Genomic DNA, 21,416 nt, shown 5'->3' on the forward strand with positions numbered 1-21,416 from the left:
CCATTGGGAGCCCTCCCTCCTCCGCCCGCCCTCTTGGCCCGCTGCCTCGCTGATTAGTCGCTGCCCGCTGAGTGACGCGCATTTCAGCCAATGGCAGCACTCTCTCTTTTGCCCGACCCCCTCGACCCTCTGCTGCCGCTGATTGGTCACTTCCCTCTGAGTGATGGGCGTTTAAGCCAATGGCAGAGCTCTCTCTTTCACCCGCCCCCTCGGCCCGCTGCCGTCGCTGACTGGTCACTGCCTGATGAGTGACGGGCGTCTCAGCCAATGGGAGCGCTGGCTCCTTTGCCCTCTCTCTCAGCCCACTGCCGTCGCTGATTGGTCGCTGCTTGCTGAGTGACAGCTGTCTCAGCCAATGGCAACGCTCTCTCCTTACACGCCCCCCCCCTCGGCCCACTGCCGTCGTTGATTGGTCGCTTCCCGATGAGTGACAGGCATCTCAGCCAATGGGAGCGCTGTCCTTTTCGCCCGCACCCCCCCCCCCCCCCGCTCTGCCATCGTTGATTGCTCCCTTCCCGCTGAGTGACAGGCATCTCAGCCAATGGGAGTGACCTCTCTTTCGCCCGCCACCCTCGCCTAGCCGGCACGGCTAGCCCAGCCCCGAGAGCCCACACACCGCACCGCCCCCTGCCCCGGGCTGGGACAGGGTGACTCCCGGCAGGAGACCGCAGCGGGGGCGGAATACGGGGCGCTGTCCCTCTCCAAGCCCCGCCCTGCATCCCACGGGCCGCAGGCAGCTACTGCTGCACCGCCCCCGCTCCCACAAACCCCTTCCTCCCCAAGGCTCCCTTCGCCCTCTGCAGCCGCTGATTGGCCGATGCCTGCTGAGTGACTGGCGTACCAGCCAATGGGAGCGCTGGCTGCTTTGCCCGCCCTCTTGGCCCGCTGCCGTTGCAGAGCTTACCGCAGCTGGGCAATGCACCACCTTCACGTCCTAGGACAGCCAGGAGCACACGCAGCCTTCCGCATTCGCTTGCGATACTAAAAATAAGTTGAAAGAGATGGTAAGCCTCAACTTCACGACAAGGCTAAGCAGATATCCTGTGCCAACGCAAAGAGAGAAAAGTCTAAACCGAGAGGATTTGTAGCAGGCGAAACCGGATGTTGCATCGTTGAAAGGCAAAGAACCCCGGTTACAGAAGGGATTCAAAAAAGCCACCTCCCTCCTAACTGTCTCCTTCCACTTTTCCCCCTCCCCCCCCCTTCTTTCCCCCCGTTTTTCCCCAGCTGGCCCCCTTTCCCCCTCCTTTTAACCCTTCGCCCCCCGCCCCAAAGCGGGGATTCCCCCCCCCCGCGGGGTCTCATGCAGAGCACGGACACAGCACCGAAGGCCCCGAACGGCCCCCGCGCGGCTAGCCCGGCCCTGTGCACACCCCCCCCCAACCCGCCCCCCAGCCCCGGCCGCCTCCACGAGGCTGCTGTACCGCTCCGCGTCCGCGGCACGGCAGCACTGAGCCACCGCTCCTTTCGTGCCTGAGCGCAGGGATCGCAGCCACTGGGAGCGCTCCCTCCTCCCTCAGCCCGGGCAAAGCTGCTTTTGCTGCTTTTACCGTTTCAGCCGTTTTGGGGAACGCCACCAACGGGCGCCGAATCGGACGGAGCAGACAGCAGCTCCCGCGGCGCCGCCCGCACAACCCTCACCGCTGCCGGGCTCCGGAGCATCGCAAACCGTGCCTTCCCTCGGGACGTCCCTGACCGAGACACCGGCGGAGCACGGACGCTCCTCGAACAACGAAAAAGGGAAACGCGTACAGCACCCGGTGACCCATCCAAAGCCTGAACCAGCAGACGACGCTGGTTTACACGGGGCTTCCTCCGGCTTCCCCGGGCCTGGGCGCAAGAGGCCAAAGGGTCCCCGGAGAGGGACACGCGGCTCCCGGTCCCGCAGCATAGGTGGCGACAATGCCGCCCGCATAGGGTCCTGGCGAGACCGCGCAGAACGCACAGAAAAGAACGTTAGCAGGGTGACGAGACAAAGCAGCCCTCGTCCCCGAGACGAATGCGCTTTCCTCCCTCGACCGTGCTTTCTTCTCTGACCTTCTGACACCCCCGTCCCGCCCCGCACTACGGTCCACCCAAAGAAAGCCGAGAAGACAATCTCCTTCCAAAGAACGGCAAAAGTTGTCACTTGTCCCCCTGAAAGGAAACCGCAAGGAACCGGAGGACTTGCGAGACGGAAAGCGGCGGCGCCAGGTCACGTTTCAGAAACGTCCGGAGAGAACGAGATTCCTTCCAACGTTTTTTTCTGTCAGACGTACTTTGTCAAAAAGACACACCAAACCCCACCGAATCTTACCCGCCGGAAACTCGTTACGCTGAGACGGTCCAAATCGCATCCACGTGAAAGTCCGACGCAGAAAAGCAGCCCGGGCACACTGATGTTCACCCTCCTTTCGAGGCACAAAAGGCTCCCGGCACGCCTTCTATCACCAGAGTCAGAACCGCGAGGCGCCGACTCGGGCACGAGCCCCGGAGACTGCGCACGATTCAAGCTTAACGCCGACTACGGGCCTAAGAGACGCGCAGGGCAAAGCGAGACGGCAAGGCAGCTCTTCCAGACACGCACGTCGCCACCCGTTCGGCAAGTGCCTTCTACCAGAGCCCCTGCGGGAACGGGATTCAGCCCAGCAGCGAGGGACGGCAATCGGGTTAGGAACTTCGGTCCGGTTCGGGCACGCGGTATTTGTATAAAGCCACAAGGCCCGGTTTCATTCCCAGGGGACAAGACGCCTAGGCCCAAAGCGAGGCCACGGAGACCGCGCGACACCGCCCGCGTGCCGTGCCTCGGACACCTGCCTCGGAGGGAGTTCGCCTCCATCCACATTCCGAGCGGAACGAGAACGGAACTGGGCAGAGCATTAAGACAGAGCGATGGTACAAAAGCAACCGCTCCCTCTCTCCTCTGCCTGCCCAGAGAGCGCAGAGGGACGAGACACCAAGCTGCAGATGACACCAAGCTGGGAGGAAGTGTCGATCTGCTGGAGGGTAGGGAGGCTCTGCAAAGGGATCTGAACAGGCTGGACTGCTGGGCCGAGACCAATGGGATGAGGTTTAACAAGGCCAAATGCCGGGTCCTGCACTTGGGGCACAACAACCCTATGCAGCGCTACAGACTGGGGGAGGAATGGCTGGAGAGCTGCACGGAAGAGAAGGACCTGGGGGTGCTGGTTGACAGCCGACTGAACATGAGCCAGCAGTGTGCCCAGGTGGCCAAGAAGGCCAATGGCATCTTGGCTTGTATCAGAAATGGGGTCACCAGCAGGTCCAGGGAGGTTATTCTCCCTCTGTACTCAGCACTGGTGAGACCGCACCTCGAATACTGTGTTCAGTTCTGGGCCCCTCACCACAAGAAGGATGTTGAGGCTCTGGAGCGTGTCCAGAGAAGAGCAACAAAGCTGGTGAAGGGGCTGGAGAACGAGTCTTACGAGGAGCGGCTGAGAGAGCTGGGGCTGTTTAGCCTGAGAGAAGAGGAGGCTGAGGGGAGACCTTATTACTCTCTACAACTACCTGAAAGGAGGTTGTGGAGAGGAGGGAGCTGGCCTCTTCTCCCAAGTGACAGGGGACAGGACTAGAGGGAATGGCCTGAAGCTCCGTCAGGGGAGGTTCAGGTTGGATATCAGAAAAAAATTCTTCACAGTAAGAGTCATTGGGTACTGGAAAAGGCTGCCCAGGGAGGTAGTGGAGTCGCCTTCCCTGGAGGTGTTTTAGGAACGGGTGGATGAAGTGCTGAGGGACATGGTTTAGGGAGTGCTAGGAATGGTTGGACTCGATGATCCAATGGGTCCTTTCCAACCTTGTGATTCTGTGTGTGATTCTGTGTGAGACCTCCCTCCTACTATCCTATCCCACAGACGCCCACCGGTGTCGCAATCTACACGAGACGTCGAGAGGCTTTGGCACGGTCACTGGCCGATCGCTGGCCTCCGCTCCTACGCTGCGGTACTTGGCGCACTGGCTTCGCCTCGTGAACCTGCGAAAAAAGAAATTAAAGCCAAAACGAGGCCAACGCTTGCAGTTTGGAGGAAGGGAAAACATGCCAGTGACACGCCAGTCACACAAGTGTCAGACGCCAGTAACACGCCAGTAACACGCACTAACACGCCAATGACATGCACACCACACACCAGTTACATGCCAGTCACACGCAATAACACGCTACCACATGCCAGTCACACGCCATTTACACGCCAATGACACGTCTGTCACATGCCAGGGACACACCAGTCATTGGCGTGTAAATGGCATGTAACAAGCCAGTCACTGGCGTGTTAAAGTGTGTGACTGGCGTGTTATTGCGTGTGACTGGCGTGTGACAGCGTGTCACTGCATGTGACTGGCGTGTGACAGCGTGTCACAGGCGTGTAAATGGCGTGTAACTGGCATGTGATGGCATGTTCCTGCCTCAGAAACATACTATTACATGCCATTCACATAGTTTAACACGCCAATGACACGCCAATGACACGCCAGTGACACTCTGCCAGATGCCAGTCACACGCCAGTCACACGCCAGTGACACAACCGTCACACGCCAATTACACGCCAGTCACACGCAGTAACATGTTATCACGCCAGTCACATGACATTTACATGCCAGTTACACGCCATCACAAGCAGTCACACGCCAGTAACACGCTGTCACACGCCAGTCAAACGCAATAACACGCCAGTGACACGCTTTAACATGCCAGTCACACAAGTGTCAGACGCCAGTCACATGCCAGTAACACGCAGTAACACGCCAATAACACGCACGCCACACACCAGTTACATGCCAGTCACACGCAGTAACACGCTACCACACGCCAGTCACACGCCAATGACACGTCTGTCACATGCCAGTGACACAACAGTCATTGGCGTGTAAATGGCGTGTGACAAGCCAGTCACTGGCGTGTGACTGGCGTGTTATAGCGTGTGAGTGGCGTGTGACAGCGTGTCATTGGCGTGTAAATGGCATGTGACTGGCGTGTGGTAGCGTGTTACTGCGTGTGACTGGCATGTGATGGTGTGTTCCTGCCTCAGAAACATGCTATTACATGCCATTCACACACCATTCACATAGTTTAACATGCCAATGACACGCCAGTGACACACTGTCAGATGCCAGTCACACGCCAGTCACAGGCAGTAAACGCCAGTGACACAACCATCACACGCCAATTACACGCCAGTCACACACAGTAACATGTTAACACATGCCAGTGACATGACATTTACATACGAGTGACACACCATCACAAGCAGTCACACGCCAGTGACACGCTCACATGCCAGTCACATGCAATAACACGCCAATCACATGCTTTAACATGCCAGTGACATGCCAGTCACACCTGTCGAACGCCAGTCACATGCCAGTAACACGCAGTAACACGCTAGTGACACACACACCCACACCAGTCACACGCAGTAACACGCTATCACACACCTGTCACATGCCATTTACATGCCAACGACACGTCTGTCACATGCCAGTGACACACCAGTCATTGGCGTGTAAACGGCGTGTGACTGGCGTGTGATAGCGTGTTACTGGCATGTAACTGGTGTGTGGCATGCGTGTCACTGGCGTGTTACTGCCATGTGACTGGCGTCCGACACGTGTATGACTGGCATGTCACTGGCATGTTAAAGCATGTGATTGGCGTGTTATTGCGTGTGACTGGCCTGTGACAGCGTGTCACTGGCATGTAACTGCTTGTGACTGGCATGTCACGGGCGTGTTAAAGCGTGTGACTGGCGTGTGATGGTGTGTTCCTGCCTCAGAAACATGGTATTACATGCCATTCACACACCATTCACATGCTTTAACACGCCAATGACACGCCAGTTACACGCCATTGCCACCGTCAGATGCCAGTCACACGCCAGTCACACGCAATAAACGCCAGTAACACAACCGTCACACGCCAATTACACGCCAGTCACACGCAGTAACACGTTATCACATGCCAGTCACATGACATTTACATGCGAGTGACACGCCATCACAAGCTGTCACACGCCAGTGACACGCTGTCACACGCCAGTGACACGCTGTCACACGCCAGTGACACGCAATAACACGCAGTGACACGCCAGACACACACGTTTCGGACGCCAGTCACATGCCAGTAACACGCAGTAACACGCCAGTGACACACACGTCACACACCAGTTACATGCCAGTCACACGCAGTAACACGCTACCACACGCCAGTCACACGCCATTTACACGCCAATGACACGTCTGTCACATGACAGTGACACACCAGTCATTGGCGTGTAAATGGCGTGTGACAAGCCGTGTCATTGACACGCCAGTCACACACATGTCGGACGCCAGTGACACGCCAGTAATACACTGTGACGTGCCAGTAACACGCAGTGACACGGCATCATACGCCAGTTAGAGGCCAGTCACATGCCAGTCACACACCATCACACGTCAGTCAAATGCCCATCACACGCCATTCACATGCCAGTTACATGCAGTCACACACGATTCACATGCCAGTGACACACCAGTGACGCCACTCACTCCACAGGTCAATCACACGGCAATCCCATTCCCATGTGTGTGCAGGGTGTGCTCACACCTGTGTGTCGTGTGGTGCGTGTTCACACGCATGTACTCACAGGGCTGTTGTGGGGCTGCGGCGACCTTGACCAGAGCCTTGGGCCTCTTCTCCCTCAGCACCTTCTTCACCAGCTTCTTCCTCAGCCTCACCTGGGGGGGTACGAAGGAGTTGGAGGTCACGGAGGGCTGCAAGAGGGATTTGGGGGAGAAGGGGGGGTTGAAGGGCTGAGGGGTGGCATTGAGGACCCTGAGCAACCATCATCCCCAGCGTCTCCACAGCCCCCTGGGCACCCCCTCGCCAGCACACGCACATGGATGTGCACGTGCACATACACATCTGCGCATGCACACACCCCCAGCCCTGGACACTCAGCTGCAGACACACGCTCGGCTCTGCACACCCCGAGCTGTGCACGCGCATTCCTGCCTGCCCTGCGCACACACACCGCAAGCACGGACATACACGCACACGCTCATGTACACATTCCTGCACACTCAGACCTGCAGACACATTCCTGCACACACACTCGTGCACACACCGTGGACACTCACACTCCCTCTCTCCCACCAGCCGTGCCTCCCTTTGCCCCCCAATCCCCAGCGCTCGCCGCTGATTGGCTGCTGCTCCCTGAGTGACGTGTGCCTCTACCAATGGGTGTGCTCACTCCTCGGCCCGCCTCCTCAACACTCTGCTATGGCTGATAGGTCGCTGCCAGCTGAGTGGCACGCGTCTCCGCCAATAGGGTTTCTCAAACGCTCGCAGCTCCCTGTTCGTTGCCGGCACAAGGCTTTCAAGAACTGCAGCACCGAAAGGACTCTCTAAGTTTAGCAGCAGGAGGAGACAACATTGGCGCACAGACAGTCCGGCGAAGCAGCGCGGTACTAGCGTCGAACGGAAGCCTCCCTCTGGAGCGCTTCAGCTCGTGCGGGCAGGTACTAGATACCTCCGGGCCTCAGGAAAAGGGGAAACCTTACGCCCAAACGTGAGACCTGTTCGCACAGACGTCACCCCGTCACAGATGTTCTCATGGGAGAGGCACGCACGCAATTGTTAGTACGGATGAGTTTTTCGCTGGTTCCGTACCCAACGAAGCTCAGTCTGCCCTTGGCTATAGATGCCTTCACCCCCTTAGGAACGGGAAGAGCGACAGCTCTCTCCGCGGGGTGCTCCCCACGTCCCACTGACCCGGATCCCGAGCCGGCACGCACACCAGTCACTCGTTCAATGCAGCCGCCACCTTAGCGTGGGACAGGGGAACGGTGCAGAGATGAAAACCTGCCCCCGCTCCCTGGGGACACGAGCCGCTACGGAATCGCTCAGGTAAGCGCAGGGCACTGGCGGCTCTGCGACACAGAAGAGGCAGCGGCCAGCCTAACCATCATTCAGCAGCGTCAGTGCTGAGTTAGCAGCCAGCCTCTGTCAACTCGACCCGACAAACAGCTCCGTTTCCTTTCGAAGGACAGAAAGCTCCCGGCAACGCCACCGTGACGGGACGAGCTTTAAACCCTCCTGCCTTTCCAAGCCCTGTTCAAGCAGCGAGGGAAGAGAGTCCATATCCCGGTGCCAGATGTTAACAAAAAGACCCTCTCCCCCCGCCCCAACTTCACCACTCGCAGCACTGGAAAAGGCAGGCCGAGGAAATCCTTTGCTTAGAAAACCAGTAGCGAAACCAGAGAGTCACGTCCCGTGTTGCCTGCCAGTTACTTTTGCCAAACATCACCTCGAGAAAATTTCAGGTGCCCACTGCAGGCTCTCCACGAGAAAAGCAGCGGGTCGTTTACACGCCGATAAGTGCCCAGGCACAAAGGGATCAGCAAAGGGATCCAGCTGGGCACAGACGTGCTCGCAAAATACCTCAGCAGCTCTTCTACAGTTGTGGGGAAATCCCATCGCTGACCTCAAAGGGGGAAGGAAATCCTCAAACGCACCGGTCCCCCCCCCCCCCAATCCACAGGACAAGTCTCTCCCCCAGGACGGGACAGGTCATTGCTCGAATATCAATCCCCGTACAACTCGGGCAGGACGCTTGCTGAAAACAATCGCAACGACACACGCCGCTTCAAGTTCCAGCTGTGCCCCTCACCCTTCCTTCTCATCCTACCGGCCGCGTTCAGCTCTGGAGGGCAGCAGCATCCCGTTCATCCACCCGCAGAAGGAACAGCTCGGGCTGAGTTGGGCTTCTGACCTCCTCCGGCAGCTTCACACGGTCAGACGAAGGCAGAGCTTCGAAACCCGGGACCACCTGAAGAAACAAGCAGAAATATTTCTTGCCCTTTCCTCAGGGGCAGGAAGAAGCTTTGGGAGCCTCAGAGAATGCCTAGAACAGCGCGGGGCTGGAAGGGACCTTAAAGATCATCTAGTTCCGACCTCCTTGCCCGCGGCAAGGACGCCCCACTAAATCAGGCTGCCCCGAGGCCCCATCCAACCTGGCCTCAAACACCTCCGGGGATGGGGCAGCCACAACTTCCCTTGGCAACCTGTTCCAGGGTCTCGCCGTTCTCACGGTGAGGAAATCCTTCCTAACGTCTAGTCTAAATCTGCCTCTGTCTGGTTTATACCCGTTCCCCCCCTCGCCCTGTCCCCGACGAGCCTTTATGAATAGTTTCCCCCTCCAGATTTCTCGTAGGCCCCTTCCAGTTACCTGGAAGGTCACTATAAGATCTCCTCTGAGCCTTCTCTTCTCCAAGCTCGACTCTCTCAGCCCGTCCTCATAGGGAAGGTGCTCCAGCCCCCCGACCGGTTTAACAGACAACAGCGTGAGGTGTACGTTCAGTACGCTCTCACCTCCCCTCGGGTTACTTTGCTGCCCTCGTCCACAGAAAACAGCCCACCTACCATCCGTCGCTCGTCTCCTCGGAGGAGCAGCTTCTTCCTTTTCCCACCGCTCTCGCCACCATCTGACTGGCTCTCGGTGCCCATCAGCCGAGTCTCCAGAACCCTGGCTGAAAACAGCTTCGTTTCCTTTCGAAGGACAGAAAGCTCCCGGCAACGCCACCGTGACGGGATGAGCTTTTCAACCCTCCTGCCTTTCCGAGCCCCGTCGAAGCCTGGCGAGGAGAAGAGAGCCCCATCTAGCGCCAGACGTTAACAAAAAAGACCCTCTCCCCCCGACCCAACTTCCGCCCTCGCAACGCTGGAAAAGGCAGGTTGACTCAGAGCAAACTGGTTGCCTAGAAAATCGTATCAAAGCCAGAAAGTTGTGTCCCGTGTTGCCTGCCGCCTACTCTTGCCCAACGTCGCCTCAGGAGAACGTCAGTTGTCCGCTGCAGGCTTCCCACAGGAAAAGCAGCGGGTCGCTTGCAGGTCAGTAAATCCCCAGGCACAGAGACGGTCAGCAAAGGGATCCAGCTGCGCACAGCTGCTGCTCAGAAAACACCCCCCAGCTCTTCATCCACTTGGGGGAAAACCCCACGGCGGGGGGAGGGAAAAAAGCCTCCAACACACCAATCCCTAACCCACAGCGCGAGTCTCACGCCAAGGACAGGGACAGGCCGTTGCTCAAACTCACATCCCCATACAACTCGGGCAGGACGCCTTGTGAAACAATCGCAACCACACGCGCTGCTTCGAGTCCGGCCAGCGCCCCTTACCCTTCTCCTCCCATCTGCTGTTTGCAGCTCCGTACGGTGGCAAGCGCTCTCCGTTCATCCACGCGCAGACGGAACGGCTCGGGCCGAGCGTGGGTTTCGACCTTCTCTTGGCGCCCTCAGACGGTCAAAGGAAGGCAGAGGTAGAGCCTTGAACCGGGGCACCTGAAAGAAACAAGCAGAAATATATTTCTTGCCCTTTCCTCAGAGGCAGGAAAAGCTTTGGGAGTTTAACAGACGACAACACGAGGTAAGTCCTGCCGCACCCCGCTTCGCTTCAGCACCGGAACCCGAGGCAGCTTTGAGCTCGTACCCTCTCCTTCGGCAATTCTTCCAGCACTGCCTCTTTTTCGTATTCGCTGCGCTCCGTCACGGGCACCGGAAGAGAAGGGGCAAACTTCCACGTGCCTCTGCTCTGGCGTTGCTCGGTTCGAAGGGCACCGCAGAGGCTAGCTTTGCTCACGGGACCGTTAGGATCCGGCACAGCAGCAGCCGGAGCTTTAGGTTTTCGCAGGGAGGCCGCAACTCCTCCCAAACAAAGCCACGAGCGGTCGAGCCGCGTTCGTAACAGCGGCACGCCGGTGCTCTGTTCACAAGCGCACGCTTCAGAGAAAGACCGACTGGACACGGTTTGCTCAAGAAAACCGTCCCCCTTCACGGAACCGGGATTGGGAGTCGGGTTTCGGTCGCCTCCCCGGAAAGCACCCTCTCAGCCGTGGGCAAATTCTGCCCAAGGAAACAGTTCCAGCACCCCCCTTGCCGGTCCCAAGCACCGTCTGCGGGAGACTGCTGACGTCAGCGCGTCAGCCTCCCTACGCAAGGGGCGTCTTCAACACAACCATCCTAAGGCAGCAGAGCTTACCGCAGCTGGGCAATCCACCACCTTCACGTTCTAGGACAGCCAGGAGCACACGCAGCCTTCCGCACTCGCTTGCGATACTAAAAATAAGTTGAAAGAGATGGTAAGCCTCAACTACACGACAAGGCTAAGCAGATATCCTGTGCCAACGCAAAGAGAGAAAAGTCTAAACCGAGAGGATTTGTAAGCAGGCGAAACCGGATGTTGCATCGTTGTAAAACCGTGGGAGGTGGGAGGGTTTGAAAGGCAAAGAACCCCGGTTACAGAAGGGATTCAAAAAAGCCACCTCCCTCCTAACTGTCTCCTTCCCCTTTTCCCCTCCCCCTCCCCCCCCCCCCCCCTTCCTTTCCCCCCCCCCCGTTTTTCCCCAGCTGGCCCCCTTTCCCCCTCCTTTTAACCCTTCGCCCCCCCCGCCCCAAAGCGGGGATTCCCCCCCGCGGCGTCTCACGCAGAGCACGGACACAGCACCGAAGGCCCCGAACGGCCCCCGAGCCCGAGCCGGTCCCGGCGCCAGCAACGCACAGCCCGGCCGCGGGAGTACCGCAGCTCCCGGAGAGCGAGCCCGGAGCGGCGCCGTCAACCGCGGGGAGCGGCGCGCGGGCAGGAGCGGCGCCGTCAACCGCGGGGAGCGGCGCGCGGCAGGAGCGGCGCCATTAACGACCTCCTCCACCCGCCCCCTCGGCCGACTTCCGCCGCTGATTGGTCGATGCTCTCCGAGTGACACGCGGCTCCAGCCAATGGAGCGGTACCTTCTCTGCCTGCCCCCCTCGGCCCTGTCCCGCCGCTGATTGGTCGCTGGCTCCATGACTGACGTTTCGGTCAGCCAATGGGAGCCCTCTCTCCTCCGCCCGCCCCCTCGAAGCCTCCGGTGCGCCTGATTGGTCGCTGCCCGCTGAGTGACGCGCGCCTCAGCCAATGGGAGCGCTGGCTCCTTTGCCCGCCCTCTCGGCCCGCTGCCATCGCTGATTAGTCGCTGCCCGCTGAGTGACATGCGGCTCGGCCAATGGGAGCCCGCTCTCCTCCGTCCGCCCCCTCGAACCCTCCTCTGCGGCTGATTGGTCGCTACCGGCGGAGTGACACGCGGTGCAGCCAATGAGAGCGCTGCCTCCTCCGCCCGCCCCCTCGGCCCGCTGCCGCCGCTGATTGGTCGCTGCCCGCTCAGTGAGGAGCGCCTCAGCCAATGGGAGCGCTGGCTCCTCCGCCCGCCCCCTCGGCACGCTGCCGCCGCTGATTGGTCGCTGCCCGCTCAGTGAGGAGCGCCTCAGCCAATGGGAGCGCTGGCTCCCCCCGCCCGCCCCCTCGGCCCGCTGCTGCCGCTGATTGGTCGCTGCCCGCTGAGTGAGGAGCGCCTCAGCCAATGGGAGCGCTGGCTTCCCCCGCCCGCCCCCTCGCCCCCTGCCGCCGCTGATTGGGTCGCTGCCCGCTGAGTGACGTGTGCCTCAGCCAATGGGAGCGCTGGCTCCTTTGCCCGCCCCCTCGGCCCGCTGCCGTCGCTGACTGGTCGCTGCCCGCTGAGTGACGTGCGCCTCAGCCAATGGGAGCGCTGGCTCCTTTGCCCGCCCCCTCGCCCCACTGCCGCCGCTGATTGGTCACCGCCCTCTGAGTGACGGGCGCCTCAGCCAATGGGAGCACTGGCTCCTTTGCCCGCCCTTTCAGCCCGCTGCTGTCGCTGATTGGTTCCTGCCCGCTGAGTGACGGGCGCATCAGCCAATGGGAGCGACCTGTCTTTCGCCCGCCCCCCTCGACCCTTTGCTTGCCGCTGATTAGTCACTTCCCTCTGAGGTGACGGGCGTCTCAGCCAATGGGAGCGCTCTCCCTTTCGCCCCCCCCCCCCCCGCAGCCCCCGCCCTCCCCCTCCCCCCCCCCCCCCGATGCTCTGCCGTCGTTGATTGCTCCCTTCCCTCTGAGTGACGGGCGTCTCAGCCAATGGGAGCGCTCTCCCTTTCGCCCCCCCCCCCCCCCCCCGCAGCCCGCCCTCCCCCACCCCACCGATGCTCTGCCGTCGTTGATTGCTCCCTTCCCGCTGAGTGACGGGCATCTCAGCCAATGGGAGCGAGCTCTCTTTCGCCCGCCCCCCTCGCCTCGCCGGCACGGCTAGCCCAGCCCCGTGAGCCCACCCACAGCCGCACCGCCCCCTGCCCCGGGCTGGGACAGGGCGAATCCCGGCGGGAGACCGCAGCGGGGGGGAAACAACGGGGCGCTGTCCCTCTCCCAGCCCCACCCTGCATCCCCCGGGCCGCAGGCGGCCGCTGCCGCACGAATGGCACCGACGAGCAGAAGCCGAGCCGAGCTTTGAAACGCGCCGGCCGGCCGCGCGCCGCACCCCCCCCCCCCCCCACTCCCACAAACCCCTTTTCTCCCCAAGGCTGCAGTACCGCTTCGCGGCCGCGGCACGGCAGCACTGAGCCACCGCTGCTTTCATGCCGGAGCCTAGGGGTGCCAGCCAATGGAAGAGCTCCCTCCTCCGCCCGCCCCCTCGACCGTCTTCCGCCGCTGATTGGCCGCTGCCCGCTGAGTGACGGCCGTCTCAGCCAATGGGAGCGCTCTCCCTTCCGCCCGCCCCCTCGGCGCTCTGCCACCGCCGATTGGTCGCTTCTCGCTGAGTGACGGCCGTCTCAGCCAATGGCCGCTGTCTCCCCTACGCCCGCCCCCTCGCCGCCGATTGGTCGCTTCTCGCTGAGTGACGCGCGGCTCAGCCAATGGGAGCGATGTCTCCTCCCCCCCCCCCCCCATTCGAGCACTCTGCCGGCGCCGATTCGCTGCCGAGCTTTGAGCTCTCTGCACCGCACCGCCCCATTGGTAGTTTGCCGACAACGAGCGCAACTAAAATGAAAAGAGAAGAGCCCAACGCAGCCCAACCGAGCCGAGCCGGGCCGGGACACACGGGGCTGTCAAGGGACACGGGGCACGCGGACACCCGGGTCAGGGATGGGGAGGCTTCGGCGGGAGGACGCGGGGCGCTGTCCCTCTCCCAGCCCCAGCCTGCGTCCCACCGGCCGCAGTCGGCAGCGGGCGGGGGGAAAGGAAGGGCGCCGAAGAGCAGAGCAGAGGCGAGCCGTGCCGAACGGTCGCCGGGCGGAGCCCAGACGAGCTTTGAAACGCACCGCCCCACCGTGCCCCGCCCCGCGCGCACACACACTTACCCCCCCAACCTCCCACAGGCTGCAGTACCGCTCTGCGGCCACGGCACGGCAGCACTGAGCCCCTGCTCCGTTCCCTCCCGAGCACAGGGATCCCGGCCAAAGGGAGACACGTGCCAATTAAACAGCACACGCCAAACACACGCAGTCACAACCCAATCACACGCCAGTCACGCGCCAACAACAAACTAATCACACACCAATCACACGTCACACGCCAGCTGCACGCCAATCCCATCCTAATCGCACACCAGTAACGCTCCACACACCAATCGCACACCAGTCACACGCCAGTCACTCCACACACCGAGTACGCACCACACGCCAATCACCTTCCAGTCACACACCAATCGCATGCCAGTCACGTGCCAGTTACATGACAGCCACACGCCTACCACACCCCTATCGCACGCCAACCGCACGCCAGTCACATGCCGACACACCCCACGCCAGTCACACACCAGGCACAACCCAATCACACGCCAGACACACGCCAAGACCACACCAACAACACACAAATCACACGCTAATCACACACCAGTCACACACCAATAACGTGCTACTCATAGGCTAATCACATGCCACTCGCACTCCACGTGCCAGGCACACGCAAATCACCATTCACACACCAGTTACACCAATCACATGCCAGTCACACACTAACGACATGACAATCGCACACCAGTAACACTCCACACGCCAACCACATTCGTATGCGTGTGCAGGGTGTGCTCACACCCGAGTGCCGTCTGGGGCATCTTCACACGCGTGTACTCACGGGGCTGGCGTGGGGCTGCGGCGCCCTTGGCCGAAGCCTTCAACCTCTTCTTCCTCAGTACCCGCAGCCTCACCTGGAGGGGTCTGGGGGGGGGGGGGTGGGGTGGGGGTGAGGGGCGGCTGGAGGGTGCGGACATCGTGGACCGCCAGCACCCACCGCCCCCGGGGTGTCCCCAGAGCCCCCGGGGCGTCCCCTCGCCAGCACACGCACACAGATGTGCACACGCACAATACATATCTGCACACGCACGCGCCCGCACACAGCCCTGCACACTCAACCTGCGGGCACACGCTCGGCTCTGCACACCTCGAGCCGTGCACACGCATTCCTGCCTGCACTGCGCACACACACGCAGCCCCGGAGACTGCACACAATTCCAGCTGAACACCGACCACGAGCCTAAGAAACACTCACTGGAGAGCGAGAGGTACGACAGCAAGGCGCCTCTTCCAGACACGCACACTGTTGCACGTTGGGCAAGTGCCTTTCACCAAAGCCTCTGCAGGAAAGGGATTCAGCCCAGCAGTGAGGGACAGCAGTCCGGTTAGGAATTTTGATCTAGTTCAGGTACCCGATATTTGTACAAAGTAACAAGGCCAAGGGGTTAGTCTCCGGAGGACGAGGCGCCTAGACCCGAAGCCAGGCCACAGAGAGAACACGCGGCACTGCCCACCTGCCGTGCCCGAGACACCTGCCTCAGATGGAGCTCGCCTCCATCCGCCGTTTCAAGCGTTAACGAGAATGGAACCAAGCATAGCACTGAGACAGAGCGATGGCACAAAAGTAACTGCTCCCTCTCTTCTCTGCCCGTCCGGAGAGCGGACACAGATGCCCGTCAGCACCGGAGTCTACTTGAGACGTCGGCAGACTTCGGCACAGTCAGCGGCTGATCGCTGGGCTCCACTCCTGCGCTGCGGTGTTTGCGCACCGGGTTTGCCTCGTGAACCTGTGAAAAAAAAAGAAATCAAAGCCAAAACGAGGCAAACGGTTGTAGTTTTGAGGAAGGTGGAACTCGCAGGGGAGTTCATCGGTGTGACGAAGGCGGGCGTCGGTCTGCGAGACTGCTCGCTGCCTCGGGCACCGGAGCGAGCCACCAGGAACAGGCAAGGCATGCTTCGAGGTTGTGGATTTTACAAAGATCATTCTTGCTCCCGCAACTACGCTTGTGCAGCTCCGAAACCCGGCCGTCTCAGCAGAGCTGCCTCTTTCGTTTGTGGGGGTGGTTTTGCGGGGTTTTTTTTGGTTTTTTTTTTTTTTTTTTTTTGTCCAGACCAGCCGTAAAGTTAAGGAGGAGTCAGTTTGCAACAGGAAAACTCGAAAAGACCGTCTTAAAGCAGCTCGACAGCGACACTGGCTCGTTTAGCAAACCCTCGCATCCCTCCGGGTTACTTTGCAGCCCCCCCCCCCCCCTTCACAAAGAGCACACTTACCATTTTCTCGTCTCGGCAGAGAAACTTCTTCCTGTTCCCACTGCTCTTGTCTTGCCTGACCCGCTCTCGGCGCCTCTTCCTTACGGCTCCTCTACCTGCCCACCGTTTCTCAAACGCTCGCAGCTCCCTGTTCGTTGCCGGCACAAGGCTTTCAAGAACTGCAGCACCGAAAGGACTCTCTAAGTTTAGCAGCAGGAGGAGACAACATTGGCGCACAGACAGTCCGGCGAAGCAGCGCGGTACTAGCGTCGAACGGAAGCCTCCCTCTGGAGCGCTTCAGCTCGCGCGGGCAGGTACTAGATACCTCCGGGCCTCAGGAAAAGGGGAAACCTTACGCCCAAACGTGAGACCTGTTCGCACAGACGTCACCCCGTCACAGATGTTCTCATGGGAGAGGCACGCACGCAATTGTTAGTACGGATGAGTTTTTCGCTGGTTCCGTACCCAACGAAGCTCAGTCTGCCCTTGGCTATAGATGCCTTCACCCCCTTAGGAACGGGAAGAGCGACAGCTCTCTCCGCGGGGTGCTCCCCACGTCCCACTGACCCGGATCCCGAGCCGGCACGCACACCAGTCACTCGTTCAATGCAGCCGCCACCTTAGCGTGGGACAGGGGAACGGTGCAGAGATGAAAACCTGCCCCCGCTCCCTGGGGACACGAGCCGCTACGGAATCGCTCAGGTAAGCGCAGGGCACTGGCGGCTCTGCCGACACAGAAGAGGCAGCGGCCAGCCTAACCATCATTCAGCAGCGTCAGTGCTGAGTTAGCAGCCAAGCCTCTGTCACTCGACCCGACAACAGCTCCGTTTCCTTTCGAAGGACAGAAAGCTCCCGGCAACGCCACCGTGACGGGACGAGCTTTAAACCCTCCTGCCTTTCCAAGCCCTGTTCAAGCAGCGAGGGAAGAGAGTCCATATCCGGTGCCAGATGTTAACAAAAAGACCCTCTCCCCCCGCCCCAACTTCACCACTCGCAGCACTGGAAAAGGCAGGCCGAGGAAATCCTTTGCTTAGAAAACCGTAGCGAAACCAGAGAGTCACGTCCCGTGTTGCCTGCCAGTTACTTTTGCCAAACATCACCTCGAGAAAATTTCAGGTGCCCACTGCAGGCTTCCCACGAGAAAAGCAGCGGGTCGTTTACACGCCGATAAGTGCCCAGGCACAAAGGGATCAGCAAAGGGATCCAGCTGGGCACAGACGTGCTCGCAAAATACCTCGCAGCTCTTCATACAGTTGTGGGAAATCCCATCGCTGACCTCAAAGGGGGAAGGAAATCCTCAAACGCACCGGTCCCCCCCCCCCCAATCCACAGGACAAGTCTCTCCCCCAGGACGGGACAGGTCATTGCTCGAATATCAATCCCCGTACAACTCGGGCAGGACGCTTGCTGAAAACAATCGCAACGACACACGCCGCTTCAAGTCCAGCTGTGCCCCTCACCCTTCCTTCTCATCCTACCGGCCGCGTTCAGCTCTGGAGGGCAGCAGCATCCCGTTCATCCACCCGCAGAAGGAACAGCTCGGGCTGAGTTGGGCTTCTGACCTCCTCCGGCAGCTTCACACGGTCAGACGAAGGCAGAGCTTCGAACCCGGACACCTGAAAGAAACAAGCAGAAATATTTCTTGCCCTTTCCTCAGGGGCAGGAAGAAGCTTTGGGAGCCTCAGAGAATCCTAGAACAGCGCGGGGCTGGAAGGGACCTTAAAGATCATCTAGTTCCGACCTCCCTGCCGCGGGCAAGGACACCCCACTAAATCAGGCTGCCCCGAGGCCCCATCCAACCTGGCCTCAAACACCTCCGGGGATGGGGCAGCCACAACTTCCCTTGGCAACCTGTTCCAGCGTCTCGCCGCTCTCACGGTGAGGAAATCCTTCCTAACGTCTAGTCTAAATCTGCCTCTGTCTGGTTTATACCCGTTCCCCCCCTCGCCCTGTCCCCGACGAGCCTTTATGAATAGTTCCCCCTCCAGATTTCTCGTAGGCCCCTTCCAGGTAACTGGAAGGTCACTATAAGATCTCCTCTGGGCCTTCTCTTCTCCAAGCTCGACTCTCTCAGCCCGTCCTCATAGGGAAGGTGCTCCAGCCCCCCGACCGGTTTAACAGACAACAGCGTGAGGTGTACGTTCAGTACGCTCTCACCTCCCCTCGGGTTACTTTGCTGCCCTCGTCCACAGAAAACAGCCCACCTACCATCCGTCGCTCGTCTCCTCGGAGGAGCAGCTTCTTCCTTTTCCCACCGCTCTCGCCACCATCTGACTGGCTCTCGGTGCCCATCAGCCGAGTCTCCAGAACCCTGGCTGAAAACAGCTTCGTTTCCTTTCGAAGGACAGAAAGCTCCCGGCAACGCCACCGTGACGGGATGAGCTTTTCAACCCTCCTGCCTTTCCGAGCCCCGTCGAAGCTGCGAGAGAAGAGAGCCCATCTAGCGCCAGACGTTAACAAAAAGACCCTCTCCCCCCGCCCCAACTTCCGCCCTCGCAACGCTGGAAAAGGCAGGTTGACTCAGAGCAAACTGGTTGCCTAGAAAATCGTATCAAAGCCAGAAAGTTGTGTCCCGTGTTGCCTGCCGCCTACTCTTGCCCAACGTCGCCTCAGGAGAACGTCAGTTGTCCGCTGCAGGCTTCCCACAGGAAAAGCAGCGGGTCGCTTGCAGGTCAGTAAATCCCCAGGCACAGAGACGGTCAGCAAAGGGATCCAGCTGCGCACAGCTGCTGCTCAGAAAACACCCCACAGCTCTTCATCCACTTGGGGGAAACCCCACGGCGGGGGGAGGGAAAAAAGCCTCCAACACACCAATCCCTAACCCACAGCGCGAGTCTCACGCCAAGGACAGGACAGGCCGTTGCTCAAACTCACATCCCCATACAACTCGGGCAGGACGCCTTGTGAAACAATCGCAACCACACGCGCTGCTTCGAGTCCGGCCGCGCCCCTTACCCTTCTCCTCCCATCTGCTGTTTGCAGCTCCGTACGGTGGCAAGCGCTCTCCGTTCATCCACGCGCAGACGGAACGGCTCGGGCCGAGCGTGGGTTTCGACCTTCTCTGGCGCCCTCAGACGGTCAAAGGAAGGCAGAGGTAGAGCCTTGAACCGGGGCACCTGAAAGAAACAAGCAGAAATATATTTCTTGCCCTTTCCTCAGAGGCAGGAAAAGCTTTGGGAGTTTAACAGACGACAACACGAGGTAAGTCCTGCCGCACCCGCTTCGCTTCAGCACCGGAACCCGAGGCAGCTTTGAGCTCGTACCCTCTCCTTCGGCAATTCTTCCAGCACTGCCTCTTTTCGTATTCGCTGCGCTCCGTCACGGGCACCGGAAGAGAAGGGGCAAACTTCCACGTGCCTCTGCTCTGGCGTTGCTCGGTTCGAAGGGCACCGCAGAGGCTAGCTTTGCTCACGGGGACCGTTAGGATCCGGCACAGCAGCAGCCGGAGCTTTAGGTTTTCGCAGGGAGGCCGCAACTCCTCCCAAACAAAGCCACGAGCGGTCGAGCCGCGTTCGTAACAGCGGCACGCCGGTGCTCTGTTCACAAGCGCACGCTTCAGAGAAAGACCCGACTGGACACGGTTTGCTCAAGAAACCGTCCCCTTCACGGAACCGGGATTGGGAGTCGGGTTTCGGTCGCCTCCCCGGAAAGCACCCTCTCAGCCGTGGGCAAATTCTGCCCAAGGAAACAGTTCCAGCACCCCCCTTGCCGGTCCCAAGCACCGTCTGCGGGAGACTGCTGACGTCAGCGCGTCAGCCTCCCTACGCAAGGGGCGTCTTCAACACAACCATCCTAAGGCAGCAGAGCTTACCGCAGCTGGGCAATCCACCACCTTCACGTTCTAGGACAGCCAGGAGCACACGCAGCCTTCCGCACTCGCTTGCGATACTAAAAATAAGTTGAAAGAGATGGTAAGCCTCAACTACACGACAAGGCTAAGCAGATATCCTGTGCCAACGCAAAGAGAGAAAAGTCTAAACCGAGAGGATTTGTAGCAGGCGAAACCGGATGTTGCATCGTTGTAAAACCGTGGGAGGTGGGAGGGTTTGAAAGGCAAAGAACCCCGGTTACAGAAGGGATTCAAAAAAGCCACCTCCCTCCTAACTGTCTCCTTCCCCTTTTCCCCTCCCCCTCCCCCCCCCCCTCCTTTCCCCCCCCCCCCGTTTTTCCCCAGCTGGCCCCCTTTCCCCCTCCTTTTAACCCTTCGCCCCCCCGCCCCAAAGCGGGGATTCCCCCCCCCGCGGCGTCTCACGCAGAGCACGGACACAGCACCGAAGGCCCCGAACGGCCCCGAGCCCGAGCCGGTCCCGGCGCCAGCAACGCACAGCCCGGCCGCGGGAGTACCGCAGCTCCCGGAGAGCGAGCCCGGAGCGGCGCCGTCAACCGCGGGGAGCGGCCGCGCGGGCACGAGCGGCGCCGTCAACCGCGGGGAGCGGCCGCGCGGGCAGGAGCGGCGCCATTAACGACCTCCTCCACCCGCCCCCTCGGCCGACTTCCGCCGCTGATTGGTCGATGCTCTCCGAGTGACACGCGGCTCAGCCAATGGGAGCGGTACCTTCTCTGCCTGCCCCCCTCGGCCCTGTCCCGCCGCTGATTGGTCGCTGCTCCATGACTGACGTTTCGGTCAGCCAATGGGAGCCCTCTCTCCTCCGCCCGCCCCCTCGAAGCCTCCGGTGCGCCTGATTGGTCGCTGCCCGCTGAGTGACGCGCGCCTCAGCCAATGGGAGCGCTGGCTCCTTTGCCCGCCCTCTCGGCCCGCTGCCATCGCTGATTAGTCGCTGCCCGCTGAGTGACATGCGGCTCGGCCAATGGGAGCCCGCTCTCCTCCGTCCGCCCCCTCGAACCCTCCTCTGCGGCTGATTGGTCGCTACCGGCGGAGTGACACGCGGTGCAGCCAATGAGAGCGCTGCCTCCTCCGCCCGCCCCCTCGGCCCGCTGCCGCCGCTGATTGGTCGCTGCCCGCTCAGTGAGGAGCGCCTCAGCCAATGGGAGCGCTGGCTCCCCCGCCCGCCCCCTCGGCCCGCTGACGCCGCTGATTGGTCGCTGCCCGCTCAGTGAGGAGCGCCTCAGCCAATGGGAG

General features: G+C 60.5%; 2 protein-coding genes across 2 annotated transcripts; both read right to left on the bottom strand.

Annotated features, from left to right (window-relative positions):
* Positions 1 to 15,736: 15,736 nt before the first annotated feature.
* On the bottom strand, positions 15,737 to 17,894 carry LOC128852464 (targeting protein for Xklp2-like). The gene is made up of 3 exons (XM_054069287.1): positions 17,797 to 17,894; positions 16,358 to 16,536; positions 15,737 to 15,873 (listed from the first exon to the last, which is right to left on the bottom strand). The coding sequence occupies exons 1-3, from the start codon at positions 17,807 to 17,809 to the stop codon at positions 15,763 to 15,765; spliced, it is 303 nt and encodes a 100-aa protein (XP_053925262.1). The 5' UTR covers positions 17,810 to 17,894; the 3' UTR covers positions 15,737 to 15,762.
* LOC128852478 (uncharacterized) lies at positions 16,377 to 21,132 on the bottom strand. Its single transcript, XM_054069717.1, has 7 exons — positions 20,954 to 21,132; positions 20,148 to 20,224; positions 19,554 to 19,921; positions 19,292 to 19,452; positions 18,545 to 18,755; positions 17,815 to 17,952; positions 16,377 to 16,515 (listed from the first exon to the last, which is right to left on the bottom strand). Exons 1-6 carry the CDS (start codon positions 21,130 to 21,132, stop codon positions 17,824 to 17,826), a joined length of 1,125 nt encoding a protein of 374 aa, XP_053925692.1. The 3' UTR covers positions 16,377 to 16,515; positions 17,815 to 17,823.
* Between the last annotated feature and the right edge of the window lie 284 nt (positions 21,133 to 21,416).

Source organism: Cuculus canorus, chromosome 6 (genome assembly GCF_017976375.1).
Source record: "Cuculus canorus isolate bCucCan1 chromosome 6, bCucCan1.pri, whole genome shotgun sequence".
In the NCBI taxonomy this organism is placed as follows: Eukaryota; Metazoa; Chordata; class Aves; order Cuculiformes; family Cuculidae; genus Cuculus; species Cuculus canorus.

Excerpts from the sequence above, each read along its gene's own strand:
- LOC128852464 (XM_054069287.1), bottom strand. Across the intron at positions 15,874-16,357 it reads TCTGCCGAGACGAGAAAATG|GTTCACGAGGCAAACCCGGT; the intron begins GTAAGTGTGCTC and ends TTTTTTTCACAG.
- LOC128852478 (XM_054069717.1), bottom strand. The coding sequence starts at position 21,132 with ATGTCACTCAGCGGGCAGCGACTAATCAGCGATGGCAGCGGGCCGAGA. Across the intron at positions 19,922-20,147 it reads TGGTGGATTGCCCAGCTGCG|CAAACCGTGTCCAGTCGGGT; the intron begins GTAAGCTCTGCT and ends CGGTTTCTTGAG. Across the intron at positions 19,453-19,553 it reads CCGGTGCTGAAGCGAAGCGG|GTGCCCCGGTTCAAGGCTCT; the intron begins GTGCGGCAGGAC and ends TGTTTCTTTCAG.